Source organism: Pleurodeles waltl, chromosome 8 (assembly GCF_031143425.1).
Source record: "Pleurodeles waltl isolate 20211129_DDA chromosome 8, aPleWal1.hap1.20221129, whole genome shotgun sequence".
Classification (NCBI taxonomy): Eukaryota; Metazoa; Chordata; class Amphibia; order Caudata; family Salamandridae; genus Pleurodeles; species Pleurodeles waltl.
In genome coordinates this window covers 1,130,542,833-1,130,567,500 of record NC_090447.1, presented here as the reverse complement: position 1 = coordinate 1,130,567,500, position 24,668 = coordinate 1,130,542,833, and the positions used below count along the sequence as shown (strand labels likewise).

The following is a 24,668-nucleotide window of genomic DNA, read 5'->3' as shown; positions in this document are numbered from 1 at the left end:
GCGAAGGCCAAGTACATAGTCCACTATGTCCTGTTTAGGCTCATGGAGAGGTCTCTCCCAGCCTTCTTGAACAAGGGCAAGTGGTCCCCTTACAGGATGACCAAACAGAAGTTCAAAGGGTGAGAATCCTACTCCCTTCTGTGGCACCTCTCTGTAAGCGAAAAGCAGACATGGCAAGAGGACATCCCATCTCCTTTTGAGTTTTTCTGGGAGCCCCATGATCATGCCTTTTAATGTCTTGTTGAATCTCTCAACCAAGCCATTAGTTTGTGGATGGTATGGTGTAGTGAATTTATAAGTCACTCCACACTCATTCCACATGTGCTTTAGGTATGCTGACATGAAGTTGGTACCTCTGTCAGACACCACCTCCTTAGGGAAACCCACTCTGGTAAACATACCAATGAGGGCCTTGGCTACTGCAGGGGCAGTAGTTGACCTAAGGGGAATAGCTTCAGGATACCTGGTAGCATGATCCACTACTACCAGGATATACATATTTCCTGAGGCTGTGGGAGGTTCCAGTGGACCAACTATGTCCACACCCACTCTTTCAAAGGGAACCCCCACCACTGGAAGTGGAATGAGGGGGGCCTTTGGATGCCCACCTGTCTTACCACTGGCTTGACAGGTGGGGCAGGAGAGGCAAAACTCCTTAACCATGTTGGACATATTGGGCCAGTAGAAGTGGTTGACTAACCTCTCCCACGTCTTGGTTTGTCCCAAATGTCCAGCAAGGGGAATGTCATGGGCCAATGTTAGGATGAACTTCCTGAACAGCTGAGGCACTACCACTCTCCTAGTGGCACCAGGTTTGGGGTCTCTGGCCTCAGTGTACAGGAGTCCATCTTCCCAATAGACCCTATGGGTTCCATTTTTCTTGCCCTTGGACTCTTCAGCAGCTTGCTGCCTAAGGCCTTCAAGAGAGGGACAGGTTTCTTGTCCCTTACACAGCTCCTCCCTTGAGGGTCCCCCTGGGCCTAAGAGCTCAACCTGATAAGGTTCAAGCTCCAAAGGCTCAGTTCCCTCAGAGGGCAGAACTTCTTCCTGAGAAGAGAGGTTCCCTTTCTTTTGCTGTGTTGCAGTTGGTTTCCCAACTGACTTTCCTTTCCTCTTGGTAGGCTGGGCCATTCTTCCAGACTCCAGCTCTACTTGTTCACCCTGAGCCTTGCACTGTGCTCTTGTTTTCACACACACCAGTTCAGGGATACCCAGCATTGCTGCATGGGTTTTTAATTCTACCTCAGCCCATGCTGAGGACTCCAGGTCATTTCCAAGCAGACAGTCCACTGGGATATTTGAGGAGACCACCACCTGTTTCAGGCCATTGACCCCTCCCCATTCTAAAGTAACCATTGCCATGGGATGTACTTTTCTCTGATTGTCAGTGTTGGTGACTGTGTAAGTTTTTCCAGTCAGGTATTGGCCAGGGGAAACCAGTTTCTCTGTCACCATGGTGACACTGGCACCTGTATCCCTCAGGCCCTCTATTCTAGTCCCATTGATTAAGAGTTGCTGTCTGTATTTTTGCATGTTAGGCGGCCAGACAGCTAGTGTGGCTAAATCCACCCCACCCTCAGAAACTAGAGTAGCTTCAGTGTGGACCCTGATTTGCTCTGGGCACACTGTTGATCCCACTTGGAGACTAGCCATACCAGTGTTACCTGGATGGGAGTTTGGAGTGGAACCTTTCTTGGGACAGGCCTTGTCTCCAGTTTGGTGTCCATGCTGTTTACAGCTATGACACCAGGCCTTTTTGGGATCAAAGTTTTTACCCTTGTACCCATTGTTTTGTGAAGAGGCTCTGGGCCCACCCTCCTGAGCAGGTTTTTGGGGGCCTGTAGAAGACTCTTTACTATTTTTAGTTTTGGTTGTCTCATCACCCTTCCCCTGGGGAGTCTTTGTGACCCCTTTCTTTTGGTCACCCCCTGTTGAAGTCTTGGACACCCTTGTCTTGACCCAATGGTCCGCCTTCTTTCCCAATTCTTGGGGAGAAATTGGTCCTAGGTCTACCAGATGCTGATGCAGTTTATCATTGAAACAATTACTCAATAGGTGTTCTTTCACAAATAAATTGTACAGCCCATCATAATTACTTACACCACTGCCTTGAATCCAACCATCTAGTGTTTTCACTGAGTAGTCAACAAAGTCAACCCAGGTCTGGCTCGAGGATTTTTGAGCCCCCCTGAACCTAATCCTGTACTCCTCAGTGGAGAATCCAAAGCCCTCAATCAGGGTACCCTTCATGAGGTCATAAGATTCTGCATCTTTTCCAGAGAGTGTGAGGAGTCTATCCCTACACTTTCCAGTGAACATTTCCCAAAGGAGAGCACCCCAGTGAGATCTGTTCACTTTTCTGGTTACACAAGCCCTCTCAAAAGCTGTGAACCATTTGGTGATGTCATCACCATCTTCATATTTTGTCACAATCCCTTTGGGGATTTTTAACATGTCAGGAGAATCTCTGACCCTATTTATATTGCTGCCACCATTGATGGGTCCTAGGCCCATCTCTTGTCTTTCCCTTTCTATGGCTAGGAGCTGTCTCTCTAAAGCCAATCTTTTGGCCATCCTGGCTAACAGGAGGTCATCTTCAGTGAGAGCATCCTCAGTGATTTCAGAAATGTGGGACCCTCCTGTGAGGGACTCACTATTTCGGACTAACACAGTTGGAGACAGGACTTGAGGGGTCCTGTTCTCCCTATTTAGGACTGGAGGAGGGACATTGGCCTCCAAGTCACTAATTTCTTCCTCTGTGAGGTCATCATCAGAGGGGTTGGCTTTTTCAAACTCTGCCAACAGCTCCTGGAGCTGAATTTTGGTAGGTCTGGAGCCAATGGTTATTTTTTTGATATTACAGAGAGAACTTAGCTCCCTCATCTTAAGATGGAGGTAAGGTGTGGTGTCGAGTTCCACCACCTGCATCTCTGTATCAGACATTATTCTGCTAAGAGTTGGAATACTTTTTTTAAGAATCTAAAACTGTTTCTAGAATCTAATTCAAACTTTTAACAAACTTTTTAAACTCTAAAAAGACAATGCTAAACAGGGACTTAACACACAAGGCCCTAGCAGGACTTTTAAGAATTTAGAAAAATTTCAAATTGCAAAAATGAATTTCTAATGACAATTTTGGAATTTGTCGTGTGATCAGGTATTGGCTGAGTAGTCCAGCAAATGCAAAGTCTTGTACCCCACCGCTGATCCACCAATGTAGGAATTTGGCTCTGTATGTGCTATTTCAAAGTAAGGAATAGCATGCACAGAGTCCAAGGGTTCCCCTTAGAGGTAAAATAGTGGTAAAAATAGATAATACTAATGCTCTATTTTGTGGTAGTGTGGTCGAGCAGTAGGCTTATCCAAGGAGTAGTGTTAAGCATTTGTTGTACATACACATAGGCAATAAATGAGGTACACACACTCAGAGACAAATCCAGCCAATAGGTTTTGTTATAGAAAAATATCTTTTCTTAGTTTATTTTAAGAACCACAGGTTCAAATTCTACATGTAATATCTCATTCGAAAGGTATTGCAAGTAAGTACTTTAGGAACTTCAAATCATCAAAATTGCATGTATACTTTTCAAGTTATTCACAAATAGCTGTTTTAAAAGTGGACACTTAGTGCTATTTTCACAGTTCCTAGGGGAGGTAAGTATTTGTTAGGTTAACCAGGTAAGTAAGACACTTACAGGGCTTAGTTCTTGGTCCAAGGTAGCCCACCGTTGGGGGTTCAGAGCAACCCCAAAGTCACCACACCAGCAGCTCAGGGCCGGTCAGGTGCAGAGTTCAAAGTGGTGCCCAAAACACATAGGCTAGAATGGAGAGAAGGGGGTGCCCCGGTTCCGGTCTGCTTGCAGGTAAGTACCCGCGTCTTCGGAGGGCAGACCAGGGGGGTTTTGTAGGGCACCGGGGGGGACACAAGTCCACACAGAAATTTCACCCTCAGCAGCGCGGGGGCGGCCGGGTGCAGTGTCGAAACAGGCGTCGGGTTCGCAATGTTAGTCTGAGAGATCTCGGGATCTCTTCAGCGCTGCAGGCAGGCAAGGGGGGGGTTCCTCGGGGAAACCTCCACTTGGGCAAGGGAGAGGGACTCCTGGGGGTCACTTCTCCAGTGAAAGTCCGGTCCTTCAGGTCCTGGGGGCTGCGGGTGCAGGGTCTCTCCCAGGCGTCGGGACTTTGGATTCAAAGAGTCGCGGTCAGGGGAAGCCTCGGGATTCCCTCTGCAGGCGGCGCTGTGGGGGCTCAGGGGGGGCAGGTTTTGGTACTCACAGTAACAGAGTAGTCCTGGGGTCCCTCCTGAGGTGTCGGGTCTCCACCAGCCGAGTCGGGGTCGCCGGGTGCAGTGTTGCAAGTCTCACGCTTCTTGCGGGGAGCTTGCAGGGTTCTTTAAAGCTGCTGGAAACAAAGTTGCAGCCTTTCTTGGAGCAGGTCCGCTGTCCTCGGGAGTTTCTTGTCTTTTCGAAGCAGGGGCAGTCCTCAGAGGATGTCGAGGTCGCTGGTCCCTTCGGAAGGCGTCGCTGGAGCAGGATCTTTGGAAGGCAGGAGACAGGCCGGTGAGTTTCTGGAGCCAAGGCAGTTGTCGTCCTCTGGCCTTCCGCTGCAGGGGTTTTCAGCTGGGCAGTCCTTCTTCTTGTAGTTGCAGGAATCTAATTTTCTAGGGTTCAGGGTAGCCCTTAAATACTAAATTTAAGGGCGTGTTTAGGTCTGGGGGGTTAGTAGCCAATGGCTACTAGCCCTGAGGGTGGGTACACCCTTTTTGTGCCTCCTCCCAAGGGGAGGGGGTCACAATCCTAACCCTATTGGGGGAATCCTCCATCTGCAAGATGGAGGATTTCTAAAAGTTAGAGTCACCTCAGCTCAGGACACCTTAGGGGCTGTCCTGACTGGCCAGTGACTCCTCCTTGTTTTTCTCATTATTTTCTCCGGCCTTGCCGCCAAAAGTGGGGCCTGGCCGGAGGGGGCGGGCAACTCCACTAGCTGGAGTGTCCTGCTGGGTTGGCACAAAGGAGGTGAGCCTTTGAGGCTCACCGCCAGGTGTGACAATTCCTGCCTGGGGGAGGTGTTAGCATCTCCACCCAGTGCAGGCTTTGTTACTGGCCTCAGAGTGACAAAGGCACTCTCCCCATGGGGCCAGCAACATGTCTCGGTTTGTGGCAGGCTGCTAAAACTAGTCAGCCTACACAGATAGTCGGTTAAGTTTCAGGGGGCACCTCTAAGGTGCCCTCTGGGGTGTATTTTACAATAAAATGTACACTGGCATCAGTGTGCATTTATTGTGCTGAGAAGTTTGATACCAAACTTCCCAGTTTTCAGTGTAGCCATTATGGTGCTGTGGAGTTCGTGTTTGACAAACTCCCAGACCATATACTCTTATGGCTACCCTGCACTTACAATGTCTAAGGTTTTGTTTAGACACTGTAGGGGTACCATGCTCATGCACTGATACCCTCACCTATGGTATAGTGCACCCTGCCTTAGGGCTGTAAGGCCTGCTAGAGGGGTGGCTTACCTATACTGCATAGGCAGTGAGAGGCTGGCATGGCACCCTGAGGGGAGTGCCATGTCGACTTACTCGTTTTGTCCTCACTAGCACACACAAGCTGGCAAGCAGTGTGTCTGTGCTGAGTGAGAGGTCTCCAGGGTGGCATAAGACATGCTGCAGCCCTTAGAGACCTTCCTTGGCATCAGGGCCCTTGGTACTAGAAGTACCAGTTACAAGGGACTTATCTGGATGCCAGGGTCTGCCAATTGTGGATACAAAAGTACAGGTTAGGGAAAGAACACTGGTGCTGGGGCCTGGTTAGCAGGCCTCAGCACACTTTCAATTGTAAACATAGCATCAGCAAAGGCAAAAAGTCAGGGGGCAACCATGCCAAGGAGGCATTTCCTTACAGAACTGTTAACTGAACACATCTGTCTTAACCAAACTTTTTCTCTCAGCAACATCTCCATGGGTGATTGCTACATTGTCTGGGTAAATGCCAAATCTAGATTGTTCCGAGATTGACAACATTCTGCTGCTACATACTATGATGCAACTCTCCTCCGTGCCGACATGCAACAAATAGAAAATCTAGGATGTAATTATGACACCTGTTGATTGTATCACTTGCCTCTAACCAACTTAGATTGGTCGGACCATTTCCCTTTTCTACACCACTTTCAGAAATAGACAAGTAAATAGTGCTCCTCACAGAAACAAATTTAGATTTGTAACACTAAACAATTAATAGAGGAACCCACCACTCATCTCCTGGTTTTTGAAGTAGACATGCTAGATAGAAATACTAATATTACTAAAATGTATACTCATTATTCCAAGACCATAGAGCACTTTCAGTGTTATGTCCCCCAATCTGAAACCCCCCCTGTCTTGCACCTGGCAATTCTTGGTTTAATGAAGATTTGCTGAAAATTAGTTAGATCAGATCCGTGAAAAGGAAGTGGTGGCCTATGTACAAATCTCTCCGGTCAAGAGAAAGGCTGAAAAGGGGTAGAAAAACCTACATACAATAAATTCAAAAGGCCGAACACTCTTCAGTCGGCATCAAATATCGCACCTGTGCAACCCTCCAAATTCAATATTCAGTTTCATAAAAGAGAACACTACAGTGCCCAAGACTGATCCATCTTCAAATGAGAAATGAGGCAAATTTCTGTCCTCCTCCTTAAGTAAAATCTCTAAAGTATTTTCTTCACTACTTGTCAGTTACAACCACCCATTTTCAACTCTAAAAGGATTCATCACTTGAAGCACCATGACTGAAATACTGCTCAAGGGGCTTTACTAAAACAATTATAATAATACACCCAATGTATTCCTTTGGTGAGGTTCTAACAGCCAGAGTAATTGATGCAAACATCCACCTACGTGTATCACAAACAATTATCTTGATGGATGCTCACTTTCTCAGGAAATTTACACCAGTGGTCTAGGGTAAAAGAAAACCCTAGATATTTAAATGCTTACAACAAACATGTCCTGGCAAACCCTTGAGAACAATGTTGTGTTTCGAAGGAAATATGGCAATGCTTTGCTCTCTCGTATGTGTTCTGGTATTAGAGAAGTCCTTAACTGCAATGATAAGTGCTAAACTGCATTCACTATGTGTTGGATGAAGAGGAGGCCTGTGTGCTGATTCTGCTGGACTTGTTGGTTTCTTTCAACATAGTTTATCTTGATATACTTCTGAATATATTGGAAGCCAAAATGAAATTAAGTGACAATGTATTACATTGGTTTATATCCTTCAGTTAGACTAGGAAACAGTGTCGCAATCAGAATAGGTATCATGTTTCATCCCACAGAGATCTACTTTCTCTCCTGTACTGTTCAGCCTGTACGTTGAGCCTCTGGGGCTGCTTCTACAAGACACGCATAACGCTCCAGCACTACACTGATGACATTCAACTGTACTTAATGCTGCGTTCGATCCATGACTTAAAAACACTCCAGAGAGGCAGGAAGAAATTACACAGCAGAATGGCACTAAGTGTCTGAAATTTAGTAAGAAGACAACAAAGTTTCTACTAATTTTCTGTTCCAATAATAAAATCGATACTAATGTGATTGCAGAATTAATGGAGTTTGGCTGCGTGCCATCACCCTCTGCGACTGTCAAATTGTCAGATTCAGGATCTACAATTCTCTATGCAACCTGATGTGAATTAGCCCAGTCCGCTAAATGTCATCTTCTCCAAAAAAGAGAATAACATTTCTTCTCCCATATGACCTACTGAAGACTGTAGCTCATGTGCTATTAATCTCAAGAATTGATGTAGGCAATGCCGTCTTGATGGGCTTGCTGACAAAAAACCCTTTCCTCACTCAAGGCCATCCTCCAACCCACAGCTCGTCTTATTTGTGAGAAAATTGTGATTGTTGCATCGGTTATGAGGGGACCTTTGTTGGCTACCATTAGAGGCATGGACAAAGTTTAGAATCTGCTATCTCACATGAAAAGCTCTTCACACAGAAGACCAAGCTGCTTAGCTAATCTCCTGACCAGCTCGGATTTCTCAAAACATTCTGGGAGCAAGACTTTTTAGAAACACTGAGAACTTAACTAGCTTTGAAGCTGTTCCTTTCAGGCTCTGCCATGACCTGAGGGATTAGCCCTGAACTTTTTGTTCAAGATTTACCTGAGTGAATCAGGACCTGGTGAAAATTCTTGCAACTAGAGAAACTGTTTGAAGTGACTGAATGCTTTCTTGATATTCCATTCTATGATTATTTATTTTTCTCCCACCCCGACCATTGCATTTTAATGTTTTGAAGTTAACTTTCCAGAGCTGTCCTATCATTCCTCCACCCCCAGGTACTGAGTCACTTCTCCTCCTCTCTCTGTTGTCTTTGTTTCTGGTCCCCAGTCTGGACACATGTTGCCTGCATATTTAGCATTTGTGTTAGTGTTCAGTGCTTCAATACCGTCTTGGTGCAGCAGAGCTATAGAAAATATATCAATAAATTGGGGTGGGGGGGGGCGCGTTTCATAAAACCACTAGACACCAGGGATTACTTTTTTAAATTGTAGTGATGGAGGCTCCCCAGCATGGGTATGTTGGGGAAGTAAACCCGCTAGATACCAGGAATTACTTTTTTTAAAAAACTTATTGTAATTGTCGGGGCGGCCAGTATGGGCATGGCATTCCCCCCAATTCCCCCCAATCCCCCCCCCCCAAAAAAAAAGGGAAACAGTCTTTCTGCTCTTCAGAGGGTTAGGAAGCCCACTAGGCACCAGGGATTACTTTTTGTTATTTTTTATTTGTAGGAGTAATGGCTGCCCAGCATGGGGTAACTACTCCCAATCTGCCCCACCATGCTACAAAGTGTGAGGTTTGCAGGGCATTGTGGGTTAAGAAACCTCATGGGATCCATGCAGGTCACCACATCCTGGATTAACCTAGGTGTCTAGTTTTCAGAAATGTACAGGATTGCTAGGTTTCCCTAAGTGCCAGCTGAGCTAGGGCCCAAAAACGACAGTACATACTTTGCAAAAAACAGATCAGTTTTGTGTTGAAAAATTTGTGTTTTGGGGCGTTTCCTGTCGCTGGCACTAGTCCTGCCTGCACAAGCGAGGTACCATTTTTTTCAGGAGACTTAGGGGAATTATGGGTGGAAGGAAGTTTGTGGCTCCCCTGCAGATTTCAGAGCTTTCCATCACAGAAATCTCAGGCGCATCTGTTTTTTTGAGTCAGTTTCCGTTTTGCAAGAGATTCTGGGTAGAAAAAAAACCTGGTGAGAGTATGGAAGTGACTCCATCCTGGATTACCCTAGGTGTCTAGATTTAAAAAATGTACAGGTTTGGTAGGTTTCTCTAGGTGCCAGCTGATCTAGGGACCAAAAACCACAGCTACCCACTTTGCAAAAAAAAAAAAAAAGGTCAGTTTTTCATGGGAAATTTGATGTATCCATGTTCGGTTTTGGGCTGTTTCCTGTTGCCGGCACTAGGCCTACTAACTCAAGTGAGAGACCAATTTTATTGGGAGACATAGGAAAACACAGAATAGTACAACCAATTCCATTTCTCTACATTTGCATCTTCCAAATGTAAGATAATGTGTAAGACGTCACTGATCTTCTGTCGGTGTCCGTTGCTCCCCGCCGCATGCTCCACATTGTAGCTGTTGCTCCTCTGCGTTCCAGGTCTCTAGTTCGAGGCCTTCCTCCACCCTCAGGCTCCACCTGTGCCTCATCCCTGGTGGTCCAGTCGTGAGTCTTTCTCTGCATTCCTGTCCCTTCTAATCTCTTGTTGTGCTTCTCCAGCCCTTCTCATTTCCTATAATTCTTCTGTATTTCTCGTTTCCCCTTTTTCTGTGCCTCTCCCTTCCTGCTACTCTGTCCCGGTGGCCCTGCCCCCTTATAGTGCCTCCTACCTCCCTACCACTAATTATAGGCGACCGTTGGTGTGCCAAGGGCAGGCCTGTCTGCGCCCATCTATGGCCAGACAACACCCAGCACCACTAACGCCGGTCCCTGCGTCTCTCACAGCTATGATGCTAGAATCCTCCACATCTTAAACACCCGATGATCCGCCTGCCACCTCACATCGCCGAATGACACCCAAGACCTGTTCACCTGCCGCAACTGCAACTTCTCCTACCTCCACATACCAAACCCACCAACTGCAGGGCCCCCAAGTATTGGACTCAGCCACCTCAGTTGCATCCTAATCAACACAGGCTCCCTCAACAAACACACTGTGGAGATCTGGGACCTGCTTGATCCATCTCCCCAATGTTTCATTATTCACGGAAAACTGGATGAACCCCACCTCAGTCCCGGACATTGCCACTTCCTTTCGCGATGACTACAAAATCATCCACAAGGACTGCGCCAACCGGCCTGTAGGAAGCATTGCCATCGTTCACAAAAACACCCTTCACCTCACAATCAGTTCAGACGACCACTCACCCGACATGGAGCACCTCCACTTCCAGGTCCAGACCAACCTGAACGCCACCCTCTTCGGCACCCTCATCTGCAGACCTCCTGGACCCCATCCCCACTTCAGCGAATCCATAGCCAACTTCATTGCACACTACGCTCGCACCTCAATGGACTGCATCCTCCTTGGTGACCTCAATTTTCACTTGGACAACCTCAACAACCACAACGTATTATCCCTACTAGAGAACCTTGCCACCATCGGACTCAAACACCAAGCCACCTCAACTACATTGGACCGACCAACGCTGCATCCACTTTTCCTTTACCAAACCCACCGAACAACACTGCGCCCACCTCTACCCGCACATAAGCTTAAACAAAGTTTCCAAAGATGAACTCGCCACTGCCCTCTGCAAATCACCACAGCCAATCTTCACAGACGCCAACACATCAGCATACAACCTCCACCTATGGATCTCTGACTGTGCCAACACACCGGCTCCCCTCAAGAAACCCCCAAACAAACAGCTCTCTGAGAAAGCCAGTTGGTTCTTCCTCACCCTCCAAGAGTCCAACTGCACCTGCAGGCGGCTCAAGAGAAGATGGAACAGCAAGACCCCGGCTGACCATGCAGTCTTCAAAACCACCATCACCACACATCAGCACCTCATCAGAGCCACAAAGAAAACTGCCATACAGGAATGTATCAACACCAATGCACACAACAGCTAAGAACTCTTCACTGTGATGAAAGAATTTGCCAAATCCAGCTTGGATACCACAAGCATCCCCCACCTCCCAAGACTTTGCGACAGCCTCACCACCTTCTTCGACTGCAAGATCATAGACGTCTACAACAGCTTCGCAGCCAAGGACCCACTCATAACCACTGCACCCAAATGCTCCAGTTATCTGCCAACCCTGCTTAACTGGACCACCTTCACCACTGACAAAACCCTAAGGATCATGAAAACCATCCACTCTGGAGCCCCCTTGGACCTCTGCCCCCCACCACATCTTCAACCAAACTAGTGCCACCATTGCCCCCGAAGTCTGCCGCACCATCAACTGCTCCAGCAAATGAACCCCTGCTGAATTCAGAATTGTCTCCTTTTCAGAAATGTATGGTATTCCGGAATTCACCATGGCTTTCGCACCCGTTTCCACCACAAACTGGAAGGAGGTTGAAAGCACAAAAATTAGGAAAAATTAGGCTATCTCCATTTCTGAATCAAGTCTGCCTGTTCTTGAAAGCTGGGAAGATGGTGTTTTTTTTTTAGCACTGCAAACCTTTCGTTGAAGCCATTTGCAGGGGAAAAAGCAGACTATGTTCTGCCACACTTTCCCCTCATTTTTACCCAAACCTCAAAATTTTGCTATATTTTTTCTATTTTCTCAGTCATCTCCAGGAGAATCCACAAACTTGTGGGTACCTTTACAATCCCCAGGATGTTGGAGGAAAAAAACTGAAATTTGGCATTGATAACTTATGGGGACAGTAAGTTATGGAGGCCTAAGTGCAAACTGCTCCAAATAGGCAAAAATGCCGAGCAGTGAAAGGGTTAATTTCTTTACTTTTATTTTTGATTTATTTAAAAAAAAGATTTTTAAAGAGGGTCTTCAAGCTGCCTAGACAGTGCAACTGGGCTGCTCAGTTGCTTCTTATATCTTGTAATGTGTAGTGTGCTGCATCCTGTTTGGCCACTGCTTCTGAACTAGGCGGCCAACTTGCAATTCTAATCTCCTTGTTTGTTGTTGTTTTATCATTCCTAGATTTGTACCATGCTTAGAAGCATTTGGTCCCCAATTGTGGGTGGGCACAGTAATTGTACACTATGCACAACACGATTCCAAGATGGCCGCCAGTGTAATTTATGCACTCATGTATAGTACGAGGCCATTGTGGAGTCTATTGTTGTATGACGGCTCTAATCTAACACAATGGTCCTAAATGTGTAGGTAAATTCTCTTTATGTGGTCATGTCCCAAGAGCGTGGTAATTTCTTTATCTGGTCTATACCCTCGTAGGATTGGCATTTGCTTTTAACACACCTTTTATTATTATTATATTTATAGATAGGCCTTTAGTCTCATCTGTAAAGAGCTGAATAACATCTTATTGCAGATCTACTCTGTGAGCGGGCACGTTTACTAATGTAGGAGAGCAGAACCAGCTGATTGCTGTGTAACATTTTCTCCTTGCAAGGGTAAACTGCAAGCCTCTGTTGGGTACCCATAAATACATACATACATGCATGAATGCTGGCACCATATTGGAATGGGTTTGTGGTCTGCATTCTATTTTTTCTATCAGTACAATGTTGTAAGTAATGTTAGTATTTTCTGCTAGTAGCTGTGTAGGGGAAGATGTATTCTACATTTTTTGTCTGTATTTCCTATACCTAGTGCCCGTGTTGTGAAAATCAGTAAATGTACAGGTATGTCATTATGATGCACAGGTTTACGTGCCAGTACCTTTTGGAATTGCAGCCATGCTGTGTGGACTCCATTAGAGCTACATGTGATGCACTGACTCTTTTGTGTCAGGTGTGTTAAATGTGATGGCCATTTTAGGGCGAGTAGTCCTTTCTGAAGTTCACTGTGTTGAGTAGTCTGGTTCATACACTTTCCCTCAGTCAAAGATAGATTTAATGACAGTGTTTTAAACAGCCATTGGCGAAACCAATAGGTCTCCCCTATTGGAAAGCTATTGGCTTTGACAATGTTTTTTGCCATGTTGTACAGCTACATTGCTGTGCAGCACGGCTAAAAGTGAAGTTGGAAAGAAAGCGATGTGACACGGCCAGTGCTGCCGCGTTGCAACGTTTATTTTTCTGATGTTGGGGGTGGGCAACCTGTATGACAGGAAGGAGGATCAGAAGGGGCTGCATGGGTAATAGAAGGGAGAGTGAGAATTGCGACGGGACAGTTGCAGTCTGTTTTACTCTGCAGTGCTCCCCAGCCTCTAAATTGCGGTCTTCTGCCCTTCTTGGATACTGTGCTGCTTACTCCTACTTCCCTTTGGAACCTGTGCTGCTTTCTCCCTTCCTTAGCACTACACTGCACTGCATCTCCTTTGGATCCTGCTTGCTAAATGACGCACTCTTGTTTCACCCACCATAGAATATAGACTGCTTTCCCTGCCTCCCGACCCTGTACACTTCTTTTCACTATTATTCAACCTGTACAGTTACATACGCCCCCTTTCTGTGGGAACAAACATGATTAGATTTATCTAGCCCAAGAGATGTGGGTATAGCGGGGACTCTGCAGGGAAAGGAAAAACAGACCGGTATCTCAGTATACTTCTATTAGACTATGGATATTGAAACAAATGTTTGTAGACCAACACATCTGCCCGAGAACTCTTGCAAGGATGTTGGAGACCTAACCTGTTTCATACACCCCTAATCAGTACACAAACAGTGAAATATATGATCATGTAGATTTATTTTACCCTAACATATTGCAGCATACATTGATAGGGATAACCAGGAAAATAATTCACATTAGCAGAGCTAAAGATTAATCATAATCAAGAGTCCATTATAAGAGGCCAAGGCGATTAGTGATTCGCACACATCTTAGAAAAGGCAAATCAAGTAAACCATTCTCTGTTGGGAAACTAAATAAAGTGTGGCAATTTGCCAAAAAAAACGAATCTTAGTCAATGATACTTGTTTTGTATAGGTTCTGTTCGTTGAGTATTTACTTGAATGCTGTTAACTTCTGTGCCCTTATCCCAAACTAGTGAGGTAGTAAGTAGAGTCTGTGATCAAAACTGGTTACTGTTTATATGACTAGTCTCTGACTAGTATATCGTATCCTGTTTGCTACCCACTGCCGGATCCATAATAGTGGGTGCCAATATTTTTAATAGAGCCCTTTGTTTATTCTCTAGCAGTAGAAGTTGCCATATAATCGGATCCCGTCTGTTTGGTCGATATACTTGTGCAACTGAACATCTGCCCGGTTATTAAAGCATACATTTGAATTGCTCATAAATAAGGCACAATCTTACCCAGTTTACCCATACTCTGCTTGCTTTTGACTCTGTGGTTTACAACTTTACTCCTTATAGTTTATTACCTGTGCTTGCGCAGCTACTTTGTTTGTGTGATTGTTTTACACATTGCGCAGCTAAAAGCCTAAGCATTGCTGAATATTGAAGATCGGAATTGCAGAGTGTTTATGGACGATAGTTGTCAAACTCAGTCTTTAAATGGTTTCTCTATATACTACAGCAGACTCTTTATGATCAATTTTGAGTCTATTCTGTTATTCTCCTTTTCACAGATTGAGATAAAGATGAAGAAGACTGAAGCCTTGAGGTGGGAGAAGCTGGAGGGTCAGGGAGAGACTACTTTGAAACATTTTATTCCGGGTACGTTGAAAGAATCGTAATTGTTGTTTTGAAACAGTGTACCAGTACAGACCTGTTGTTCTCTAGTTGCTTTCGTGTCATTTGTCTATAGTGAAACACCATTTCTAGCCTTAGAACAGTCTAGATACAGAAGACAGTTGCCTTGCCCGAGGGTCATTCAGCAAATAATCCAATGTAAATAAAGGAGGGAATTCTCAACAGAACAGGATAAGATGAGCAAACGAATTGAAATGGAACAAAGTGGAAACTAAAAGGATCACAGAAGAAGAAGCAAGGAGAAAAGTGTTAAGTAGCTGGAGCTTTTAAAGTCAGGAACTTGTTGGAGGGCTCAGTTGTAGCTCAAATCCTACATCAATCCTGTGAAGTTTGATAATGATAAAGCTTTTGTTTTGGTCTTGGAAAATCTCAGCTGCAATGGTTATGCTGACAATATCTCAGTGCATTTTGTGGCTGGATCTTTTTAAGGTATTAAATCAGAATTGTTTCCTCAGTGTGACTTATCTTGAAGTAGGATTTGTTTTTACACTGTCTCCTTGGGAGTGCCCCAGAAGTTCGTGCCATCCAATGTTATTTTCCTTCTGTACATGGAACTGCAGGGTTATCTTTTTGCCACCATGCACCAGTAGGCAAATGACACTTTGACCTGAGGGTTCCAAAGGTTTAGGATGTCAAACTTGATCTTTAGTTTTCCAGAATGTAAGAATAACAGGCCAGCATTTATAGGAGAAATTGTTTGTGCTTATTTTACTATTATGCCATACAAAAGTTTTCGAAAAATGTCGGATGGAATGCTTGAATTTATCTGAGCCACTGGTAATTACTTGGGGCTGCATCCCCAATCCATCAGCGGCTTAGGTTAATTCAAGCATTCCATCCATATGTTTATGTATACTTTAGTATGTCACCCTAAGTGTGATGAGTATGCCAAAATGTAGGTCCTTTGTACACTGTGTCTCAGGAACCAAGCTGTACTTGGCTGACAAGGGTGAAACCAGTTCTGGGTTGCTTGTGTTGCGGTTCAGGAAGTGCCTAGCTTGGCGGCTGGGCTGCTCCCATTGGAGCGGGGTCATGACTGATTTGCATATAGCTGAATCCAAACTGAGGTGGCATGGTGTGCAAAATAACGATGGATTGGGATGCAGCTTGAGTAATTACCAGTGGCCGAGATGAATTCCAGGATTCCATCCATCACTTATTGTATATTTTAGTTTATTTTGCTACAATGTGCAGTCTCTCTCTTGTCGTTTTCATGGGATGCCCAGAATAGTAGATGACAGCTGAGCCATGGTTTTGCTTTCAACAAAATCGGATAAAAAGTTTCATGTGTTGAAGTGATTGCCTTATGATTGGAGGTCTGTTATCCAATGGGAAAATTAAACTGTTTGAGTAGTGCTAAAACAAATTTAGACTGTAAAAGTGGCAACGGTTTAAATACTCCCAAGTAAGGCATTGGAGGTTATATCTCCTGATCAAGGCTGTGCCACCCAACAGCTAACATTTATTAAAAATGTAATGAAGCAAGCATCCGGCTCGAGGTGCATAATTTCAGCATTTATATAGTCTGCAACTCCCCACATAAATAATCCACATCGCATCAGGTGGCCCACTCCACTTGGTAGAGAAATTGCAGAGTTTCGGTCGGTAAACAAGCTACAGATGATAATGAAAAATAAATTCAGCATACTGAGTGGAGAAGCACTATGTAAAAATATGCAATAATTATCTATACAAAGCCCTCTTCACGAAGCTCTCTCTGGAAGACACTGGTTTGCAATGAAAAATGCAGTTTATATGGTGGGATTGTCCACAAACCAGACTTTTACGTTCATAATTTCTGGCAGCAATGAAAACCGTATTAGTTTACGCGATCCCAAATGACATTGCTACTGTCCTGACAGTCTTTTCTGACAACTTGAAATACCAATCAAGAGCAGATAGGATACTCATGTTAAATTGTCTAAAAGCTGCAAAAGGAACAATTACAGCTCTTTGGATGAAGAAAGATTCACCACCTGTTGCTCACTGGCATTCACAACTGTGGAAGATGGCGATAGAAAAACACAAGCGAGCGTCCCTGGGACTTTGACATGAAGCAACCCCCTATGAAGGTCAGATTTATGGCCACTGTACACCTCATACCAACCCACTATGGCCAACCCTATAAAGCACAGTTAAGCAGATAGTTGCAAATGAAGTTAACTGTGAAGCTTAAAGATAGGCTTATGTGAAATCCGCGATGGACAGGAAGGAGGAGTTGGCGCTTATATTTTTTGTAGATAGAGTGTATTTATGAGAAATTAGAGATTCTTTTTTCTTTGAATTATGTCTTAGGAATCATTGTCTTCTCATGCTTTTGCTTAAGTGATTATGGTATTTAATTTTTCTGGTGAGTAGTCTTTGCTTTGATAGTGTGTTTGTTGTTTGTGTAAAATTAGATAAAAACGAATGAAAATGACTGTTAAAAAAAATAAAAATAAAAAATAAACAGAAGGTTCTTGAACACAGTCTGCATAACTGCAGTCAGGCTTATCCTTTCTACTGCACCCCAGGTTTTCATTCCCAGTTATGGTTTCTGAATGATCGTGTGCAGTGGTGTTTTTGCCTAGTTCTACCAATTTCTCTTTCCATTCGTTTTTGTTAAAATGAAAGGCTAAAATAAAATCTATCAGAGTTCTTCTTGATATGGAGAGGGCACTAAAATGGCCTCACACCTTTCCTATAACTATTTCTGCTTCCTATAGGGTTCAAGCCACGCAGAGGAATGTGGTGACTATGTCGAGAATACAAGACGTAGAAAATTATGGCCCTCATTACAACCCTGGCGGTCGGTGTTAAAGCGGCAGTAATACCGGCAACAGGCCGGCGGTACAAAAAAAGGTGATTTTGACCATGGCGGTTACCATGGGCGCCACCTTAACACACCGACCGCCAGGGTGGTAACGGTCGCTTGGCTGGAGACTTCTGTCTCCAGCCCGGCGGCTACCACAATCCCACCCTCTGGATTACGACCCGGCCTACCGCCATGGTTTATGTGCCAAACATACCGCACATATACACACCCACACATGCACCCATATACACACATGCACACAGGCATACCCACCACCACCCATACATGCACACATACATAACCACACACTACAACACACCTGGTCACACACATGCTTTCACAACACTCAGTCACTCATTCACGCATGCATCTACGCGACTCACACCCGCATGTATGCATACCAATACGTACCCCCCCCTACATACACACAACATCCCCCAACCCTCTCTCCAGTCTGAGAACCGGACTTACCTGCTTGCAGGGGGTCCTCCAGCTGGAGACGGTCCGCGGCGCTGCTGTCAGCAGCGTCCACCAGCAAAACACCACCAGGCCGTATCCTCCTGATACGGTCAGCGGTGTTTTGCTGGCGTGGTGGTGCTGCTGTCAGCAGCGCCGCCTTACCGCTGTCCTCCGCCAGCATTCTGGCGGAATACCGTCGCGGTCATGATACCGGTAGACGGCTGGTAGCCACGGCGGTGGTATGTTGGCGCCTGTCCCCGTGGTGGTAGGTGGTCGATACCGCCAATGTTGAAATGAGGACCTGTGTGTCCTGGAGTATAGGATTCTGTACATTGTCCAGCTTTGTGAGACTAACATACTGTACTGGTTATGTCATAGTGGTAGGCTAGCATTTACTTCGGCAAAGCACTTCACCATTCGCTTTATATCATACAGTGTGAGTCCCACTTGGAGAAACTCCACCAACCTTCACAAGCTCTACATTTTGCCCCTTAAACCCCCTCCCCTCATACCCTACCCACCCATCCACCCTGCGCTGCCAAGACCACTGGCACATCATCTGAGGCAGAGATGTGAAGTTAAATGTCAAAAGGGCAACTCACGAAGCAATCTCTGGTTCCTTGGGAAGGAGTATACAGTGGTTGAACCTTGTATATTTGTGACAAACATGGTGTGTCACACAGATCTGGGTATTGGGCTGGATTTCCTCCAACTGTAGATTGATTCTGCTTTAATATGCTCATTGGCTTGTCTAATTCTTTCCATACTGTAGCCTGAATCCCCGAAGCTCGCACTCCACAAAGTTTTTTTTCCTGTCCTCTACAAACCCACAGAAGGAAGTAATGGATTGGAGTGGTGTAGCGAATTCATTGAAAACTAGTTGCACAGAAATGCTGAGCTTTAGTTTTTTTGGGTCCTCTGAAGTTGACTTCGCGATAGGCAAAAATGTCTGTGTCAGTCATAGGCATGTAACAGTCTGGAGCAACAGGGCCATAAAGTATCAAGTGGGAATTCCCAAGACCTTCATTGGAAAACTTGGTGGTACATAGACAAGCCCAGATGCTAGCAAGGAAAGACTTTGCTGATTGGTGACCAGAGAATATCAATCCAGTACACTATAAAATGGCTTCTGCTAGTTTTTTCTTTTGTTTGGGATACTCTAAAGGGGACAGAATCTCCCTCTCCAGAATAGTTGACCATCAAACCAGATTTATCCTTTTGCTCATCATGTAAATGTACAAAATTGCATTGCATGGTACATATTAATACATGAGATTTACAGATATTCCCACCACTAACCCTTTATTATTCCCCTTACCCATTTTAAGCTATAAATCTGTGGTCCTCATTTTTCAGAGTGTTGAATTTTGATTTTGTGTTGCTTAATTTCAAAACAACTTGTAAAATTTTATCAGGAGCATAAGAAGCGGACCCGATTTGATTTTTAAAAGATCATAGGTAGGATCAGCATAAGACTATCATGCCTCGGGGAAAATCCTAGAGCTGAAATGGCAGCCAGAAAGGTGGACAGCTTGCAGTGACATAGAAGAGAATTGGAGCATTATGTAAAATGGTTGCAAAGCCCATAAATCTGCAAGAGCTTTGGCAACAAACATAACCACTGAGTCAAAAGCTATGCCAATAACATGCATTGTATTTTCCATCGCGTTTGTCCTTTCTTTTGCCCATTATGCTTTTTTTGGCAGTGTGATACTGCAATTTCTCTGCACATTTTCCTGCCCTTTCGGTATGGAAATGGCAAGTGTTACTGTTAACCAGTGTACTGGCTTCGCAAGGATGGATGGATGAATTGGCTTCCTGCACACTCACTGAGCCATCTTACTGACTCGGTTAAGCAGATAAAAGTAAAGCTGTTAAAATTAGGCTAGTTCTCAAAGTAATAGTACCTGGACAGCATGCAGCTGTAATAAAGATGCCACACTAATTTTTCTCCTCCATTGGCTAATGCTTTTTGAGATTTCACTATTGTAATAAAAATCCAAGGATCGCCATGTCATGACTAACAACATACAAAATTAAATGGGACACCTTTATAAGCTAGCCAGTAGCTGAGATTACTTCATGGGACAGATTCCTCCTGCAGTAGCTTATAGAAGAGACCAAGTTCTGCACCTAAATGTCACTGTACCGAGCAAACAAAAGTGTAATAGCAAACACTCTTTTCATTCTTTCTTACACAGCAAAAGTTCTATTACTGAGTTGACCAGAATCTAAAAATTCATGTTTCCAACCGTCTGTACTTGTCCCTATGAATTAACAAACGCTAACATTTGATAGATCGCTAGTAAATTACCAAACTTGGCAGACCTGTGATATCAGTGGTAAAGAAGCTTCTGATGGGTGCTTTATACAGCAGGTTCCTCTTCTTTTTTAAATTCTCCCAACTGCCAAATTGGATCTAGAAACTTTTCCAGCAGCTTCTCCAACATGCCGATTGGTGGCGCCATCAAACTCTTTGGTGACTGTTTCACTTCTGGAAAAGACATCACAGAGCTGTATATACAAGCGCGCTGTCCATGCATGCTGATTTGTTACTTTTTTCAAAATGCAACACTGACCCAGAGCTCCTCCACTAAACTTTGTTGGTGCTTCACTAACCTCCAAACTGAGTTTTCACAGACAAAAGTGTGCTAGGGCCAAGCATAAGAAGCGGTGCAGATTGTGCTCAAAGTCGAGGGCTGATTCCCAATCCATGATCCATGCTTAGATAAGAATAATGTTAAGTCCAGGGGCAAGTCCAGACATAAGGTCTCTCTCTGTCATTCCCACTCCAGGAGTGGATGTGCAGTTGACTCTTAAAGGCTAAATTCCGAGTAGATAGTCCAAGCCTGACCCAGTTTCCTGGGCCATCTGTAACTGAAGCAGGTAGTCCTTCAGGGAGACAATGCTGCAAAACTGGTTCTCTCTTAGGGGGTTTCCATTGAAGTTTTAGGCACTGAATAGTCCCACCCACGTGCGAGGATCCTGGAGCACTTTTCCTTAGTATGTCTTAAGTGTAGGTATTTGTCTTTCTTCAGGAAGGCCTGTCGAAACATTTAGGATAAGAAAATTATGCAGCCTATAAGAAAGGCTACAATAGCTAAATTCTTCAGATCACACTTAAAAAAGGGTCATGAAACCCATATTTATATATACATATATATATATATATATATATATATATATATATATATATATATATATATATATATATATAAAGCCAAATGCTTTCATAGAAAGCTTAAATCTCCTTCACAAATCCTTTCTTGTAAAAGAAGAGAGGTGATGGTTAGAAGGTCAGTGTAGCCCTATAGGCTGTGATTATGAGTGTAATAACAGCATCTGTGCTCTTAAGGTCCCAGAGACCACAAGTATCCCATCATGCCCAGGATGTGGCAGTTGTTCCCGTTCTTTTTAGTGAGAGGTGTCAGTGAAGGGTAGGTCCAATAATTGCCTCTGTCATCTCCACCGGGGAGGCAGGAGGGTTGCTTACGACTTCAATGGAGATTCCCCTGAGAGAACTGGGATTACGGGTAAGGAAACATTCCTCTCTCTCAGGAGATCCCCATTGATAGTCATAAGCACTCAATAGAGTAGCAAGCCCATCCCCGCACAGAGCTGCGGAAAAGACAGAGGGATGACTAACCAGATCAAGCAAAAAAATACAAAAAACTTCTCAGTGAGGCCTGTCCTACTTAAGCATCTGGTCTAGCATCAATAATGTTCGGTAAACATGTGAACAGATCTTCATGTAGCTGCTTTCCAAATTTCAGATATAGGGACATTTCTCATCAAAGCAGCAGTATCCACTTTCCCCCTAGTAGAGTGAGCTTTAGGTTTAGCAGACAAATTATTGGCTTTCTGGTAGCATTATAGGTTACAAGATAATATCCATCAGGACATGGACTGTTTTGAAGTGCTTAGACCTGCATGGACCAAGACACAGTTTACAAATAATTGGTCCGATTTATGTATGTCTTGAGTTTTGTCTATATACAAAACTTTAAGACTTGTCTAATGTCGAGGGAATTGAGAGTTCGTTCAGCAGGTGTGGAAGGATGTGGAAAGAAAGTCCGAAATGGCTTTAGGAAGGAATTCATCACTACCTTGTCAGAGTGAAGAAGGGTGTATTGTTCGTGAGAACGCAACACATGGATTTAACCCTGTGTGCTGATGTGATAGCTATGAGAAAATGCAATTTTCGTGGAGAGATGCATCATGCTCATTGGCACATGCATGCTTTCTGGTGGAACTTCTGTTTTCAATGGGTTCAGATCTGTGGGTGTGTCACCGACAACATCTGCTTATCAGATGAGGCAGGTGGGACTTTCAGAGCTGGATGAAGAACAAGAACCTATGGTGTGTGCGCAGACCCGTGCTCCCAGTGGTGATGGATGCATTGGCTCTGGATGAGGTGAAGATAAGATAAAGAGGCCCCTGTTTTCCTTTGGAAGAGAGTCATCACATCAACATTCTGTAGCTGAGTGCCACCCGGTTAGCTGTCAAGGCCTTCCTGCCTTCCATGTAGGCAAGTTCTGGTTCACAATATGATCACCATGTGGTACTTCAATAGGCATTGCAGTATAGGCTCACGGCTGCTGTGGCAGGAAGTACTGAGACTGTTGCACTGGCTGAATTTTCAGCAGTCCCCGCTGACTGTCAACCAACCTTCTATTCTAGGACAGGCGCATTCTGGCTATAACCATGAGTGACATCTGCACCCAGAGGTAGTTAAAGGTGTTGCTTACAATGCTTACTGTTGATTTTTGCATTTGAGTTTGTACATCGTGATCAACAGACTCCACCAAATCGGTATCCAGGGACACACTCTCAAATGGATCGCCTCGTACCTCACCGGAAGAGTCCAGAGAATTCATCTCCCACCATTCACCTTGGAACCCAAGAAGATCATCTGCTGTGTCCCATAAGGATCATCCCTAATCCCCACCCTCTTCAACATGTACATGACACCCCCCCCACCCCTCGCCACACAGTCCGATCGCAGACTCAACATCATCTCCTATGCTGATAACTCATAGCTCATCGTCTCGCTGTCTGAAGTCCTCTCCACCATCAGAACCAGCTTCCATAGATGTATGATAAACAGTACCGACTGAATGAAGGACAACTGTCTCAAACTCATCATGGACAAGACGGAAGCCTTCATCTTTGGGAACAACACCTCACCATGGAACAATACTAATAGGCCTGCCCTACCCCTACCCTGACAGACCACTCCTGCAACCTTTGCATCATCTTTATCATCTTTATTACGTTATCTATGCAGATACAGGTAAAAGCAGTTTTGTCTGCCTTCTGCCACACCTTTCACATGCTCTGTAAGATTTTAGGTCGCTCCCAATCAACAGCAGAAGGACTGTCACTCAGGCCCTTGTCACCATCAGGCTGGACAACGGTAACAATCTTTACCTAGGAATCTATGCAGATACAGGTAAAAGCAGTCTTGTCTGCCTGCTTCCACACCTTTCGCATGCTCTGTAAGATTTTAGGTCGCTCCCAGTCAACAGCAGAAGGACCATCACTCAAGCACTCTTCACCAGTAGGCTGGACTATGGTAACAATCTTTACGTAGGAATCACTTCACACCTTCTGAAGAGACTACAGACAATATAAAACTCCGCTGCAAGACTCATCATAGTCTCCCCAAACAGACTTACATCACCCCGCACCTCAAAAAGCTACGCTGGCTCCTGATCCAGAAGAGATGCCAGTTCAAGATGCTGACCCACGCATGCAAAGCCCTGCGCAACGAAGGACCCGCAACAAAGGCCCAGCGTACATCAGCAAACGAATGACCTTCCACCAAACGACCAGACTCCTGCAATTCGCCTACCTCTTCCTCGCAGACAGCCCCCGGATCCGCCGATCTCGCAGCAGAGGATAGACCTTCTTTCACCTGGCAGCCATAGCTTGCAACAACCTTCCCCTGCACCTCAGGAATGCCGCTTGGCTTCAGGAACTCAGGAAAGGATTCAAGACATAGCTGTTCGAATGAACAGAGCACTGCGAAACAGCTAGCAACTCCAGGGCCTTGAGACCCTCACAGGTGATTTGCCGTGCTTTATAAATCCTGATTGATTGACTTACTTCAGTCTCATCTACTCATTCCCACCTTTGCTTCCCCATGTGGCAAATAGTTCAGGATAGACCAACCTCAGTCCACCCTGATACCCCCAGACTGGGCTTGGAGAGTGGTGTGCTGCTGACCCTGAACGTTTGCTCTTCTCAGTGTCTGTGTTGGGGAATTTACTATCCCAGTAACAGGGTGTGGTTCTTCATCTGACTCTCCACAGCCTGCCTACATTTCTTGTGTGTGAATTGAGTGGAACCAATTGAATAACTTCGACCTGTCCATAGAGGCTAGGTGCTCCCATTCCACACAATGTCATTCTGAGCATTGGGAAAACTTTGAAGCCTGGTGTGAGAACCTTTGCGTCAGTCCATTGCTGGCTAAACTGTCTGATATACTTCTTTTTGTCCCATATTTGGCTAAGAAACAAATAGCCATGGATAGCTGTTAAAGCTTATTTGTAGGTCCTCTTAGCTTGGTGCAGGCAGTGTTCCCTCTTCTTCTGTAC

At 44.9% G+C, this 24,668-nt stretch overlaps 1 protein-coding gene across 1 annotated transcript in view; it reads left to right on the top strand.

Annotated features, from left to right (window-relative positions):
- SUGT1 (SGT1 homolog, MIS12 kinetochore complex assembly cochaperone) overlaps window positions 1-24,668 on the top strand; it is a 187,136-nt gene that overhangs the window by 120,729 nt on the left and 41,739 nt on the right. The window contains exon 6 of the mRNA XM_069205320.1: window positions 14,693-14,780. Within this exon, the coding sequence (XP_069061421.1) occupies window positions 14,693-14,780 (88 nt within the window). The remainder of the gene's footprint in view (window positions 1-14,692; window positions 14,781-24,668) is intronic.